We start from the raw sequence: 14,272 nt of genomic DNA, 5'->3' as shown, positions 1-14,272 counted from the left end.
CACCGGCCAATGAACAGTGCGACATGCGAACTTGGCATCTCCGTCCGCTGCTTGATCCTGGCCCAGGGAGACTTCTTCTAGCGTGCTGGAGACCAGGGAGGGGTGAGTCTCTTTCTAGCGGAGACCAAGGTCGGCGCTGTTTCAAGATGAGCGCCAGCAGCGCCAGCGAGCCAGGATTCAGGCCTGCCGCGAGGGAGCTGAAAGGGTCGAAGCCGCCGAAGCTCGTGTTGCCGGCCGTGTTCAGCGTACGTTATGTTACTTCTACGTCTCACAGAGAGAGAGAGATAGGGCAGACAGAAGACAGAAGACAGACAGACGGACAGAAGACAGACGCAAAAGACAGAAGACAGACAGAAGACAGACAGAAGAAGACAGCAGAAGACAGCAGATAGATAAGATGGACAAGATGGAGAGACAGAAGATGGAGGAGTCTTCGCGTCTCCTGCAGGAGCTGAGGCACAGCATCCTATCCCTATCCTCCCATCCTATCATCCTGACCTCCTAGCATCGTTCCGGCAGGCTTGTGAAGGTACGCAAGAGTCGACGGCCAACCATCCTGTCCCTTTAGCCGCTCTCCGTCTATCTGTTATTTTTATCTCTTATTTTGTCCATCTTGTCGTCTTGTTACTGTTTGTTCATGCTGGGTAGAGATATTACGTAATCTGTAAATGTCCACGAAGACAACGCACAAGAAGAACCTCGTAGAGCAACGCAGCTATTTTATGCAGAGTAGTTCTTGAGTAGAGCGTGTCGCCATCATGGAGGCTGAAATCAGAGCGCAGATTCCGTCCATCGATCATGTAATATCAGATTATGCGGTGGTGAGTCCTATAGAGAATGGAGTTACATGATAATGGCTAACGATATAGGGATACCTCACTCATGCCTCGAGGGCATACGACGGCGACGTGGAGCACAGTGGCTTCTCTCCGCTGTCAGAGGCGGCGGATGCGGTGGCAGCACTGCTGGTCTCTGCCTCTGGAGACTTCAGCGCTCAGAATGAAGAAGCTATCCGTAACCTGGTAGAAAAGTTCATCACTACCCTGAGCGCCGTGGACCCGGAGAAGAGACAAGTGTCCACCGCCGCGAAGAAGCTGGATCATACCATCCACGTAGGCTCGCAGAGGAACATCTCTTCTACCCTGGGTCTCTCAGGCGTCACCGTCGATCTGGAGTCGGCTAATACCCGAAAAGTCGAGTCCAGAGTAGACAGGAAGAAGCTCGAAAGGGCAGAACGCAAGATCAGAGACAAGCAGGACAGGAAGATCATGAAGAACGTCGAGTATGAAGCCTCCAGGCTGATTACGGAATCTGATGAAGCCCAGTCATACGAAGAGTTCTTCATGGCCGTCAACCCCTTGCAGCTCGGGGCTGATGCTCAGACGAAGAGCAAGGATATCAAGGTCGACGGTGTCGATATTTCCATCGGTGGCAAACGTATTCTCACAGACACCACCCTCAGTCTTTCCTTTGGACGGCGGTATGGTATGGTTGGTCAGAACGGTATCGGAAAGTCGACTCTCCTGCGTGCACTCAGTAGACGAGAGGTTGCCATTCCAACACATATATCCATTCTCCACGTCGAGCAGGAGGTCAGTAACCTATACCACTTTCGAGCAAATCATGTACTGACGGCTGCTAGATTACTGGTGATGATACCCCAGCTCTACAGGCCGTTTTGGACGCAGACGTCTGGAGAAAGCGCCTACTTGCTGATCAGGAGGTACGTCTACTCCTCCCCTTACCTTATAGAATACTAATTTGGGCAGAAAATATCATCTCAACTCGCGACCATCGAGACAGAGCGGCCAACCATGGCCGATACTTCCAAGGATGCTATCAGGCTCGACCAAGAGCGAGAGGCCCTGGATATCACTCTCTCCGATATCCACTCCAAACTAGCAGAAATGGAATCAGACAAGGCAGAACCCCGTGCGGCAAGTATCCTCGCCGGTCTGGGCTTCTCTCCCGAGCGACAACAGTATGCTACAAGGACGTTCTCCGGAGGTTGGAGAATGCGACTGGCTCTGGCCCGAGCCCTTTTCTGCGAACCCGACTTACTCTTGCTTGACGGTACGTTGGGATAAGTTTCCTCGCCCAGGACACTTGTTACTACTTTGATCACAGAGCTAACAGTGCGCAGAACCGTCTAACATGTTGGACGTTCCATCCATCACCTTCCTTTCCAACTATCTCCAGACATACCCCAGTACCGTTCTCGTCGTTTCTCACGACAGGGCGTTCCTTAACGAGGTCGCGACGGATATCATCCACCAGCACTCTGAACGACTGGATTACTACAAGGGTGCAAACTTTGGTATGGTCAATGTAATCCTTTCGTACACGCTTAATGCACCGCTAACCACGGCCATACAGACTCTTTCTACGCCACCAAGGAAGAACGAAAGAAGAACGCCAAGCGCGAATATGAAAACCAGATGGTCCAGAGGGCTCATTTGCAAGGTGAGCAGCCATATCACTACAGCGATTTATTCATAAATACTTACTCTCTATAGCCTTCATCGACAAATTCAGGTACAACGCCGCCAAAGCTGCGGAAGCCCAGTCCAGAATCAAGAAACTCGAAAAAATGCCTGTCCTCGAAGCCCCGGAGAGCGAGTACACCGTTCACTTCAAATTTCCGGAGGTTGAGAAGCTTTCTCCTCCGATTATTCAGATGACGGGCGTGACGTTCGGCTACACGAAGGATAACGTCCTGCTAAGGAATGTCGACCTTGATGTCCAGCTGGATTCACGTATTGGTATCGTTGGACCTAACGGTGCTGGTAAAACCACTGTCTTGAAACTGCTTATCGGTCAGCTGCAGCCTAGCTCTGGATTGATTTCTCAACACCCGAGACTTCGCATTGGCTTCTTTGCCCAGCATCACGTCGATGCGCTGGATATGAGCACCAGTGCCGTCGGCTTCATGGCTAAGAAGTACCCAGGAAAGACCGAAGAGGAATACAGACGGCATCTCGGAGCGTGAGTCCACTATATTATCTTTTGTTAATTCGAATACTAACATTTTCCACCTCCAGTTTTGGTATCACTGGTATGACCGGTCTTCAAAAACTAGAACTTCTATCCGGAGGTCAAAAGTCTCGTGTAGCGTTCGCCTGTATATCACTGACAAACCCACACATTCTCGTTCTCGACGAACCGTCCAATCATCTCGATATCGAAGCCATGGACGCCCTTACTGATGCACTGAAGAACTTCCAGGGAGGTGTCTTGATAGTTTCTCACGACGTCACGATGGTACAGAATGTTTGCGACAGTCTTTGGGTCTGTGATAAGGGGACTGTGGAGAAATTCCCTGGAGATGTCAATGCGTATAAGAAGAGGATTATCGCCCAGGCAGACGCTGCTGGTGTGGCTAAGGCTCATTAGTTATATTAATGAACAATTGCATCCACCTTTACATGTTGCTAAGTATAGCAGGAGAGGTAGATGGTATGGAAGAGTAGAGTAGAGGTAGAGAAGTCCTGATGCGCTGGTCGCCTGTGCCATCCCCACACTCGGCCATATACACGATAAAAATACTCCATACTACTTCTACAAAAAGTTCAAAAGTTCAACAAAGAAAAGCAAAAAGATAGAAGAAGAAAGAAAAAAAATGCCCACACTCAGAATCGAACTGAGAATCTCATCATTACTAGTGATGCGCTTTACCATTAAGCCATGCGGGCCTGCTTAGTTAAGACCGACCGCATATCTTCCCTATCACGTGGATAACAACCACGCCCAATGAGAAGATCACGTGTTAATACCAACTCTGGACTCTCATTGGCTGATAATTTAAAGGTCACGTGGAGCAAACCTGACCCCGTGATCTCCTGACGTCGCTTGCCTTTTTTCCCCCAGAAAGTCGCGTGGAAGGGCAAGAGTCGATCACGCAGACGGTAGACGTTCGTTTCCAGCGCCATGTGAGGTTCCGAGCTGCGGATATAGACACTACTCGTTGATAGCGAAGTTGGGAGACGCAGCAAGCAAAGTGGAAGGGGTAGAATTAGACACGATGGCAAGGGCTGATGAAGACGGCAGAGACGCGGCAGCACCGTTGCTAGACGGCCCATCCCACGCCGATGAGGAAGGTAATACATATGAAACGCAGGATATTACACTTAAGGGCTCTGGAACGTGGTTCATCTGGGCTCTGACACTCTCGGCTGGTATAAGCGGCTTCCTATTCGGATACGAGTATGTTTCTATGACTACTATCAAAGGCTATACCATGGAGCTCGTTTCTTACCATTTATCTAAACAGTACCGGGGTCATCTCGTCAACTTTGGTATCAATTGGAACAGACCTCTCTCACCGCGAGTTGACGATTCTGGACAGAAGTCTGATCACGTCTTCGACCAGCTTGTTTGCACTCATAGTTAGTCCGCTGGCAGGCATCTTGGGAGACAGAGTTGGTCGCAAGCCCGCAATCGTTATCGCGGATGTGCTGTTTATAGTCGGCGCGTTATGGCAAGGCGTTACGTCTACGGTCTGGGGGATGATTGCTGGAAGGAGTCTGGTCGGGCTGGCTATCGGGATGGCTAGTCTGATCACACCACTGTAGGTACTAGCATACTCCATACCTGACCAGTAAATGCTTACCCGTCTCTAGGTATATATCTGAACTCTCCCCTTCCCACCTGCGCGGTAGGATGGTGACGATACTAAGTCTGCTCGTCACCGGGGGACAGGTCATCGCCTACCTTGTTGGGTGGCTTCTGTCCGCCCAACCTGGCGGCTGGAGATGGATGGTCGGTCTTGGATCTTCTCCAGCTGTCATCCAGTTATTTATACTTGTCTTCCTCCCCGAAACTCCAAGGTGGCTCGTCCGAGCAAACCGAGCCAGTGAAGCTCGGCAGATTATGCGAAGAGTATATGGCGATACAAAGACGAGTAACCAGATCGTCGAGCATATCCTACGAGATATTGAACTAGAAGTTATCCAGGCGTCAAGCGAGCTAGACTCGCAGTCCGGGGTCCCGGCCACGAACTCGTCTCTCCCAATGCAATGGCGATGGTTCCAGAAGATCCAAAGAACATACACCGATCTCTTCTCGATCGGTTGCCACCGCCGTGCGCTCGTAATAGCATGCATGCTACAAGCACTACAGCAACTCTGCGGTTTCAATTCACTAATGTATTTCGCCGCAACGATATTTAAATCCCTCTCCTTCTCCTCGCCGACACTCACCTCTCTCTCTGTCGCGGGGGCGAACTTCATATTTACATTCCTAGCCTTTTCACTGATCGACCGCATTGGTCGGCGTCGAATACTCCTCTACTCTATCCCAGTCATGGTGGCTTCGCTGGTTCTTTGCGCAATGGCGTTCCCTTCAACTTCCCTTGACGACGCGGGCATCACCGGCCCTGAAAAGGCAGCCAACGCACGGGCAATAGTTATTCTCCTTTGCCTCACTACGTATACTGCCTCTTATGCCTCTGGGTTGGGTAATGTGCCCTGGCAACAATCTGAGTTGTTCCCGCTTAGCGTGCGCAGTCTCGGCTCGGCGCTGGCAACAGGTACGAACTGGGGGTCCAATTTTATTATTGGATTGACGTTTCTGCCCATGATGCGGTGGATGGGGCCTGGGTGGACGTTTTGTATATATGCTATAGTCTGCGGTGTTGGGTGGGTGGGTGTTTGGGGAATTTATCCTGAGATGACGGGTCTAGGGCTGGAGGAAGTTAGGGGATTATTAGATCAGGGATGGGGAGTGGAAGAGAGTTGGCGGATCTTTGTAGAGAGGAAGCGTTCTACATAGTAGATAGCCATTTACTCAATTTCAATATTAGCCTCAACACCTGAAAGCGTTCAGTTTTAAGCGTATATAGATACACGAAACGCATATTACATATATAAAGTCAACCAACGAAACTTGCACACTGGGAAGCGAAATAGGCCATCAAATCATGGCAGGGTATATAACTAACCAGTCCAAAAAAAGCCAACCAATGGAGAAACCAAAGAGAGAAACACGCACGTACATACATACACTACAAGAGAGGACAAACCGGGATATCTCCTTACCAGGCACCTACACCTACATATCCCGCTCCATCTCCTGCTCGACCGTAAACTTGGGGCCAAACTTACTCTTGGCACGGATGCGGTGGCCGTAAAAGTAGAAGATCACTGGGATGGGGCAGAGGAGGGCAGAGAAGCAGCCTAATAATGTCCCGGCCCAGTTGATGCCCAGCCCTTTAAACTATGTGGGTGTTAGAATTGGTTGAGAACATGTTGATATCATTTAAGTGACGTACCATGTAGGAAGCAAAGAGAGGGAAGACTGCTCCAGCAAGAGAGCGGAGGAGGGTGTTTGCTGCAATGGCAGATGCAGCACTATAGAGTCATATGTTAGCAGACTGTAAGACGAAATATATGAATAACAGGACCGGGCACGTACAAAAGAAGGTAGGCGTCGATTATATAGTTGAGAGACTGCAGGAAGATGACCAGCAGCCCGAAACCGGTAAAGAGGCCGGAGAGAGTGGGCACAATCCAGTGGATGTTGGCTGTATACCCCGTCCAGCCGAACCAGAAGAGACCAATGGTGAACGACACGCCACCGACTATGACGTGTGGTAATCGCCATTCTGGCACAGTTACACCATCGTTCGCTTCAAGTTTGCGAATATACCATGGCTGTGAGAAGATGATAGTTGCCCCGCCAATAAGTTGACCGATAATCATTCCGAAATACGGCAGTCCACCAACACCCTTACCGAAACCGTGTATCTGCTGAAAGACAATCGGATAAGCCGTCAAAAAGAGGTAAAGTAATCCATAGATAAAGGCTAGGTATATGCTGAGAAGCAAGACGATCGGTTCAGTGAATAGGATCTTCAGAGGACGTGAGAAATTCTTTTCGATCAACTCGCCGAACTCGACTTCAATTTCCTCCTGTTTGGCATGGATCCCCCAGTTTTTAGTCAGACGGCGGAGCTCCGCCGCCTTATCGATGAGGACAACTGGAGGGTATGTCTCTGCTAGGAAGAAGACGTTGAGGAGCAGGGCACTGGCGCCTAAGATTCCAGGGAGGTAGGCTGTCCAGCGCCATCCAAGGGATGACTCGAGGATGAATCCGCCGATGAAGGGCGCAAGGAGGGGTCCGGTGAAGACCGTCATGGAGAACGGGGTGATGGCCAGACCTCGGAGACGGTTATCGAACATGTCTGAAAATACGGCCGCGACTACAGCAACGGGACATGCGCCAAAGAAGCCACCGAAGAACCGACAGAGCATGACGGTCTGGAGGTCCTTGGCTGTAGCGAGGCCGAATTGGAAAATGGTGAAGCCGACACTCCCCAGGATAATGGGAAACCGACGACCGCGGAGCTCAGAGAGGGGAGCCCAGATGATCGGGCCTGTGGCGTAGCCCAGGACGTATAGAGAGAGACCGAGGACGCCTACTTCGGGAGAGACGCCAAAGATGCGAGAGACCTCGAGTGTAGCGGTGGAGAAGATACTGCTTGTAAAAGATGAGATGATTGTCGTCCACGCCAGTATCAGAGCAGTGAATATCCTATCCAGTTAGCTATCCCATACCAACTGTGGAGGTGAAAGGGAACCTACTTCCTCTTCAACGACCAATTCTGAGGATGCAAAGGGTCATCTGGCCCATCGAACTCGACAACATACTCCTCCTTCTCCGGCAAGGGAGGAGGATACGGCTTACCGGCCCCAAACTCGGGCAACGGCCTATCCAAGGGCCGCGACCTAGTTGATCCGACGGTCTCGTTATGCTGACTCCTCTGCGTGGCCATGCGACTGAGCAGAGTCGGATGCCGCTCGAGGTCCCTCGTGGTCGCGCGAGACATGCAACCCGAGATATCATATCCGTTACCGCTGCCGTGGCCATGATCCTGGTGGGTGGCTATGGGTGCGAGGGCGGTACTGTGGCCGGAGGAAGTAGAGCTGGAGATGAGAGACTGTGAGCGAGAAGGGACGGGAGTCTCATAGTCCGGCCTGTCGACCTGCTCGTCGCCAGCCGCCTTTTCGACGTCTGACACGGCCATATCGATGTCGATGTCGATGCCGATATCTCTCGGTGGGATGGGCGCCGAAGCAAGAGGAGGATGCCAAGGATGCGGTTCCTCGGCTCCAGGAAAGTCAATTGGTGTCAATTCTTATAGACCTGACACTTTATATCATACAATGCCTATCCGAGATGAAGACGAGGGCCATGAAGGGGAGCAGAAGGAGAGCAGAGGAGGAGATGACGGTGGGGCTTAAGACTTCGGCTATCCTGGTGATGCGAGTGCCGGGATGCGACCCTCAAGGGTGGTTCACCTATCATCTTTAGGGCTATCCATGGTCGCTCGCTGATATCCTAGGAAGTAGTTAGCTACCTAGGTAGTCTCTCTACCAGTCCCGATGTGCTCTATACAACTATCTCGACTTTTCTTCCTTCTTGTTACAGTTCTGCCTCGATGACGTCATGACTAAACTATACACGTGACTATACTGACTAACAACTGAGTCACCAGCTTATTAAGTCTTTACATAAGCCAATACTCTTACATAAGCAATCTGAGTAAACAGACGAAAGAGAGAAAAGACGCAAAGATGGAAGAGATAAAGAGGCAAAAGCCTGGAAGACTAGAAAAAGCAAAGAAAGCAACTAAAGTAAGCAAAAGTCAAGAAAAGTCAAGAAAGTCAAGAAAGTCAAGAAAGTCAAGAAAGTAGCAAGTTTCGCTAAGATCGAGGATCATCAGCCACAGACGAGATTCGAGCTCGACGCAGTAAATAGCAAGATGAAGGGATGGACTGGGCTAGGATGAAGGAGAGAAGAATAGAACAAGTCAGATACAGCGTTAAGTGTCAGTATCATGTCAGGTCAGGCAGGTCAAGAATGTCAAGAATGTCAGCTAAGGCAGGAGATTAAGGGCACAGGCATGGACGGCCCAGGGGCCGCCAGGGCACGTCCAATCAGCGGGCCTCACCCTTTTCTCGGTCAACTTCTCTTCTTCCTCCCTCTCGTCTCTCGTCTTCCTCTCTTCACGCCTCGTCCCTTTCGTCTATACCTCGACATGGCCACCGACTGACGGCCGATACGCTCCTTGCATGGCCTGAGTGCCGCCTCGTTCGCTCGTCCGCTCCTTGTTGCGCCTGTTTACTGCTCCTCTACTACCGGCTCCAGGGCTGTGCCGGGGGCTGCCATTCCTTTTTCCACGACGATATACAATATACACTCATTTGACAGGCGATATACGACTCATCTTCTGCTTCATCTGCATCATCTGCATCACTTCTGTCCTTGTTTGGTTTCTGCATTGCATCGTGCTCGTGTTACTCTGTATCCTGTTACTCTGTATCCTGTTTATGACCTAACTGCTACGACCGGACGCCATGCATAACCACCACCACGCCCACCGGCACCACCACCAGCACCAGCACGGTAAAAGGGAGACGCTGTCAGGAAATGCTCTCCTCGCTCGCTCAGCTCCCATTCCTGACCATCGGATACCGCTGCTGGCGCTGGGTGGACGACTGGACGAACTGCCATCCGTGACAGAACCGATGGACCGGCCATTGGCGAAGAGAGATGCTACGACGCCGGACACCACACGGCTTGTCCCACGCAGAGATGCGACCTGTAGCCCCGATAACAATGTCGGGAGGGACTGTGGACGCACGCTCACGGAAACTCCCACTCTCGCCATCGCCCTCGGCGTTGCGTATGTTATGCACTATCTACTTCTTTTCTTTTCTGATGTATATACTGACATATGTAGGATCCCGCTTGTCTGCGCCTTCGTCGTCTTCTTCATCCTGCACAGACGCCACGTCAAGAAACTACGGAAGGAAGATGAACAGGACAAGATGAAGGCCCTTGACTATGGCCTCGACGAGGTCCCGGCCGCTTCAAGCGGTGCGAAGATGAACATGCCTCCAGGTCCCGGCTTCCCAGGCCAGGGAGCCGAAAAGGGAGGCCCCGGGAACCACCAGCCGGGGATGTCTATGGACTGGACCATGGAGAGTCCCTATTTCCTGCCTCCGGGCCTGCACAAGTCTCAGGAGTCGCTGCACTCGCTATCCCGGACGCTGCCTGGTGGCGACAAGTACGGTCCGGCCTCTACTTTTGACACCCACGGCAGCATGAGGTCGTCTCCCACGGGCCGTCGAGGCGGGAACATGGACGACAACTCCAGCTACACGGCCGGAAGCAGTCGAAATGTCGGCGGGCAGAGTCACGCACTCGGAGGTGATGATATGTCTCAGAATCTGCTCGGGAACGCGCAACGCATGTCCACTTCTCCCCCCTTAGCGGCACCCCAGCCCCCTAATTCACCGCCGGCAGCGCATCTACAGTCAGACAACCGGTTCGACGAGCTGGGACTGCCGCCGTCGAACAGCCAGAGTCAGCTGGGCGGCACAGAGAACAAAGAGCCGGCCTTACGGAACAGCCATAACTATCTCGGCGCGTTTATCCACAGCGGCGGCTCACAGTCGCCCGATCTTCAGCAACAGCAGCAAGAACAAAACCACCAGCAAGAAAGGGAACACGTCGACCATGTTGCTGCTCCTGGCGTTGCATACTCGACCAATGACGCACCAAAACTGGATTTCGACCTGGGTCTATCCAATCAAACTACTACTGATCTATCTGAACAGCGTCGACACGTAGACACAGACAGCGACTACGGCGATGACAGCAGCCACAACCACCACAGCAACAACCAGCCAACTCCCGGCCTACCACAGTTCAGCATCATGCCCGCCGAGGAGCCAAAAGCTCTGCCTGACCACCACCCACAGGATGGAGATGGCCACGGACAGTACGACCACGAACATGCCGAAGGGGAAGACGGTACCGACAGCATCCACGACGTTTATGACCAGTACTACGACTCCAACCATCTCATAGATACCCGCAGACTGACCATGGGCATCCGCCCACTGCCCCCCGAAGACCCGTCTGACAACCCCGAACAGCGAGCCAACCGCATCCGATCTTTCTACAAGGAATACTTTGACGACAGCAAGCCCTTCCAGCAGGAATACGTGGACGACTACGGCGCCGAGGTGCCTCCGCTGCCCAACCCGCCGCCGTTTGCCCAACCTCTGCCCCGTCGAGCCATGACACCGCCGCCCCGAATGCCCGGTGCCAGCGCCGGTGGCTTCCCACCACGCCGTCACCCGGGTGCAGGCCATCGCCCGCCGCCCGGAATGAACATGGGCTTCGGCCACAGCGCGACCAACTCGCTCTCCAGCGCGCCGACACACATGGGCGGTCCCAGGGCCTTCTCCTCCGCGTCCGGACGCATGCCCCAGCCCCGACAGAAGAAGCCACTCCCTCCGCCGTCTCCCCTGCACGTCCTGCCGACCCCCCACAAGCTCAAGGACGACATGTTCCTGCCCATCGACTTTGCTCCGGCCCACCGAGCCAAGGACCGCCAGGCAGGCCGACCCGAGACGCCCCTCGGCGGACTGCAGCACTACAACCTCATGGTGCCCTCCCATAGTCCTCTCGTCTCCTCCTTCGACGAGCTTCCCGCCGTCCCCAGCCCGTAAGTCCATCTCTCCATCTTATTCTTATATGCATACTAACGAGATAGACACGCCCTGCGTAAATCCGGCACGTACACCGCCCTCGACTTTGCACCACCACCACGCTTCAAGAACGAAGGCAGCACCGCCGGCAGCGACGCAGGCTCCATCCGCAGCCACCACACAGGCATCTCAGCGATGCAGGCGCAGAACATCCGTACGGGAGCCTACCGCGTCAGTCGACTGCCTGCCGAGACGGTCGGGACCAGAGACGACTTCAGCTCCAACCTCAAGCCGCAGTGGGACATGCGTAAATAGTTCTCCATGATCTAATTTGTATATCTTCTTCATCTTCTTCGTCATCTACTTTCTCTATCGGCGTCGTGTGTATCTACTGCTTCCTTTTGTCGTATATAGACGGGCACTGCCGGTGTTGTATCTACATCTTTCTCTTTCTCCTTTTCTCGTCTATCTCGTCTTTCTCTTTTCATCTTTTCTTTCTCTGTATCTTTTCTTCTTTCTCGTGGCTGTTCTATTCTTAGAAGGCGTGACTAGGGCCCGTATTAGTGTATTAGTGTATGGTATGTAATGGCGTTACCAGCGTCAAGCCACTTTTACACCCTTGCAAATTACTGTATGTATATGTATTACAGTGTTACGTTACGTTACGCCTTGAAAAGGGGGAAGAAAAAGACAAGAGAGACAAGAGGGAGAGGAAGAGAGAGAGAGACGAGATAGAAGAGAGACGAGATAGAAGAGAGAGGAAGAGAGTGTAGAGTGTAGAGAGAGAGGTAGAGTATAGGTAAAGTGTAGAGAGACTGGTTGGTGGCTCAGGGGAGAAAAGTCTATACTCAGCCCCATCTCGTCTATCTTCATGTCTCTCCTCTGGCCTTTTTCTTCCTCCTCGTCTTCCTCTCCTCCGTCTTTTCGTCTTCCTCTTCCTCTCCCTGTCAAGTGGCTTTTTCTCTTTCTTCTGATTGGGAATACGAGACGTTACCTTGGCACGCCCAACCGGGAAAAGCGGGCCTTCTCCTGGTCCTCCGCCACGCTTTCAGCCAGATTCTCACCTTCTCATCTCGCATCTCGACTTCACATCTCGACTTCACATCTCAACTTCACGACTTCTACTCACATCTTTATCATAGACTCAGCTCTACCTCAAGATATACTCCGTATCTGGTCAAGACATTGGACTGACGCTGACTGCGACAACGGCCGACGGCCTCGACCTGAGACCTGGATGACCTGACCTGGACCTCTGATACTCAAGATGGCCGCCATGTCGACAGGTATGTGATGATAGGATATATGATACAGGGTGTATGGACTGACTGAGCAGGCGGCAATATGCCGACGACCCCCCCGTCCAGTCCGACGCCGCCAACATCTCCCAACCCTCCGCCAACGAGCGAGTCCACGACCAAACCGACATCTCCCAGCCCTCCGCCAACGAGCGAGTCCACGACCAAACCACCGCCTGAACCGACCACCGCGCCGTCGCCAGACCCCCCAACCCCTGAGCCTCAGCCGACCAGCGCGCCAGAGCCCACAAACACTCCGCCAGCCCCGACTCCGACGCAGCCAGGCCCGTCCAACACCACCGTGGTCATCACCTCCACGGCCTCGGTGCCCCATAACACCAGCGTCCGCCCGTCGTCCACCTCCTCCTCGTCCACCTCCAGCTCGGCGCCGACGCTGCCAGGTGGCTCGGGCAGCGGCAATGGCAACAGCGGCGGCCTCACGCCCGGCGGCACCATCGCCATCGCCGTCGTCGTCCCCGTCGTCTCGGTAGCGCTCATTATCATTGCCCTGCTCTTCTGGTACCGCAAGCGCAAGGCCCGCAAGCTCGCAGAGGAAGAGCGCAAACAGGAGATCGAGGAGTACCGCTTCAACCCTAACAACGATCCCACCTTACCCGCCGTGGGCATGTACGACACCGACGTTGCCATGAAGGACACGCCCGGCGCCGCTGCGGGTGCCGGAGCCGGTGCAGCTGCCAGCGCTGGCTACCGCGGCTGGGGCACGACCAGCAACTCGCGCCATCAGCCCACCAACACTGCATCCAGCGGCGGTGCAGACAGCGGCGCCATGTACGCGCGCGACGTCTCCCCCGTAGAGGAGTCCTTCCAGTTTGCCGACGACGAGCAGCGCCAGGGACTCGGTCGCGCCGAGCCAGCAGTCGGCGGCATCCCCAAGGCCCTCCACGTCGGCCAGCCGCCCATCCAGACCCAGCCTCAAGCCCAGAATCCCAACCCCAACCAGGCCAACATCCACCGCGGCCTGTCCAATGCCTCCTCAGCGTACTCTGCCGGCGCCCACTCGGACATATCAGACGACATGATGCCTCCCGGCGCACCACCGGGCGCGCAGTACTACGAGGAGAGCGCATACTACCCGGACGGCGGCCACCACGGCCACAGCAACAGCCACCACGGCTCACCACCGGGCCTGGGACCTCAGCCTGTCATCCGCGACGTTTCAGCGCGACGGAACACCCGCATCGAGAGTCCCAGCGTCTTCCCACACCCGCAGCAGGGGAATGCCGGTATATCTCAGAACTTTTAGCCTTTCTTTTTTTTCCTTCCTTTCTCCTTCCCTTCTGTCCATTCTCTGGCTTAAAGCACGCTGTACAGATTGTGCTGTGACATCTTAATCCATGATATGTAGTAATACCTTCTCTCTTTCTTCCTCTTCAGCGTCTGTCTTCTGCTTATGTCTTGTAGTAGGATAGTAATGCATGCTTAAACGTGCCTCCAGGCGTCGCTGTGATTGGC

At 53.5% G+C, this 14,272-nt stretch overlaps 5 protein-coding genes and 1 non-coding gene across 6 annotated transcripts; 4 read left to right on the top strand and 2 right to left on the bottom strand.

Moving 5' to 3' along the window:
• Positions 1–758: 758 nt before the first annotated feature.
• GIQ15_01538 (translation initiation regulator Gcn20) lies at positions 759–3,393 on the top strand (the record flags this gene model as incomplete). The annotated part of the gene is made up of 8 exons (XM_033548955.1): positions 759–821; positions 870–1,592; positions 1,643–1,723; positions 1,770–2,073; positions 2,144–2,317; positions 2,377–2,463; positions 2,517–2,985; positions 3,042–3,393. The coding sequence occupies 8 exons, from the start codon at positions 759–761 to the stop codon at positions 3,391–3,393; spliced, it is 2,253 nt and encodes a 750-aa protein (XP_033409906.1).
• Positions 3,394–3,620: 227 nt separating this feature from the next.
• On the bottom strand, positions 3,621–3,692 carry GIQ15_t0011. The gene has a single exon. It is a non-coding gene; the product is annotated as a tRNA-Thr (tRNA).
• Positions 3,693–4,021: 329 nt separating this feature from the next.
• Positions 4,022–5,769, top strand: GIQ15_01537 (myo-inositol transporter Itr1; the record flags this gene model as incomplete). Its single annotated transcript, XM_033548954.1, has 3 exons — positions 4,022–4,203; positions 4,271–4,567; positions 4,620–5,769. 3 exons carry the CDS (start codon positions 4,022–4,024, stop codon positions 5,767–5,769), a joined length of 1,629 nt encoding a protein of 542 aa, XP_033409905.1.
• A 279-nt stretch (positions 5,770–6,048) lies between these two features.
• On the bottom strand, positions 6,049–8,192 carry GIQ15_01536 (MFS multidrug transporter; the record flags this gene model as incomplete). Its single annotated transcript, XM_033548953.1, has 5 exons — positions 6,049–6,213; positions 6,269–6,347; positions 6,412–7,530; positions 7,581–8,106; positions 8,162–8,192. The coding sequence occupies 5 exons, from the start codon at positions 8,190–8,192 to the stop codon at positions 6,049–6,051; spliced, it is 1,920 nt and encodes a 639-aa protein (XP_033409904.1).
• A 1,164-nt stretch (positions 8,193–9,356) lies between these two features.
• GIQ15_01535 (uncharacterized protein) lies at positions 9,357–11,816 on the top strand (the record flags this gene model as incomplete). Its single annotated transcript, XM_033548952.1, has 3 exons — positions 9,357–9,685; positions 9,743–11,518; positions 11,567–11,816. The coding sequence occupies 3 exons, from the start codon at positions 9,357–9,359 to the stop codon at positions 11,814–11,816; spliced, it is 2,355 nt and encodes a 784-aa protein (XP_033409903.1).
• Positions 11,817–12,768: 952 nt separating this feature from the next.
• GIQ15_01534 (uncharacterized protein) lies at positions 12,769–14,063 on the top strand (the record flags this gene model as incomplete). The annotated part of the gene is made up of 2 exons (XM_033548951.1): positions 12,769–12,787; positions 12,838–14,063. The coding sequence occupies 2 exons, from the start codon at positions 12,769–12,771 to the stop codon at positions 14,061–14,063; spliced, it is 1,245 nt and encodes a 414-aa protein (XP_033409902.1).
• Between the last annotated feature and the right edge of the window lie 209 nt (positions 14,064–14,272).

This window comes from Arthroderma uncinatum, assembly GCF_011692745.1.
Source record: "Arthroderma uncinatum strain CBS 119779 chromosome Unknown scaffold1, whole genome shotgun sequence".
NCBI classification, from domain to species: domain Eukaryota; kingdom Fungi; phylum Ascomycota; class Eurotiomycetes; order Onygenales; family Arthrodermataceae; genus Arthroderma; species Arthroderma uncinatum.
Note: the sequence above shows the minus strand (reverse complement) of the source record. Positions and strands in the feature narration are given on the sequence as shown.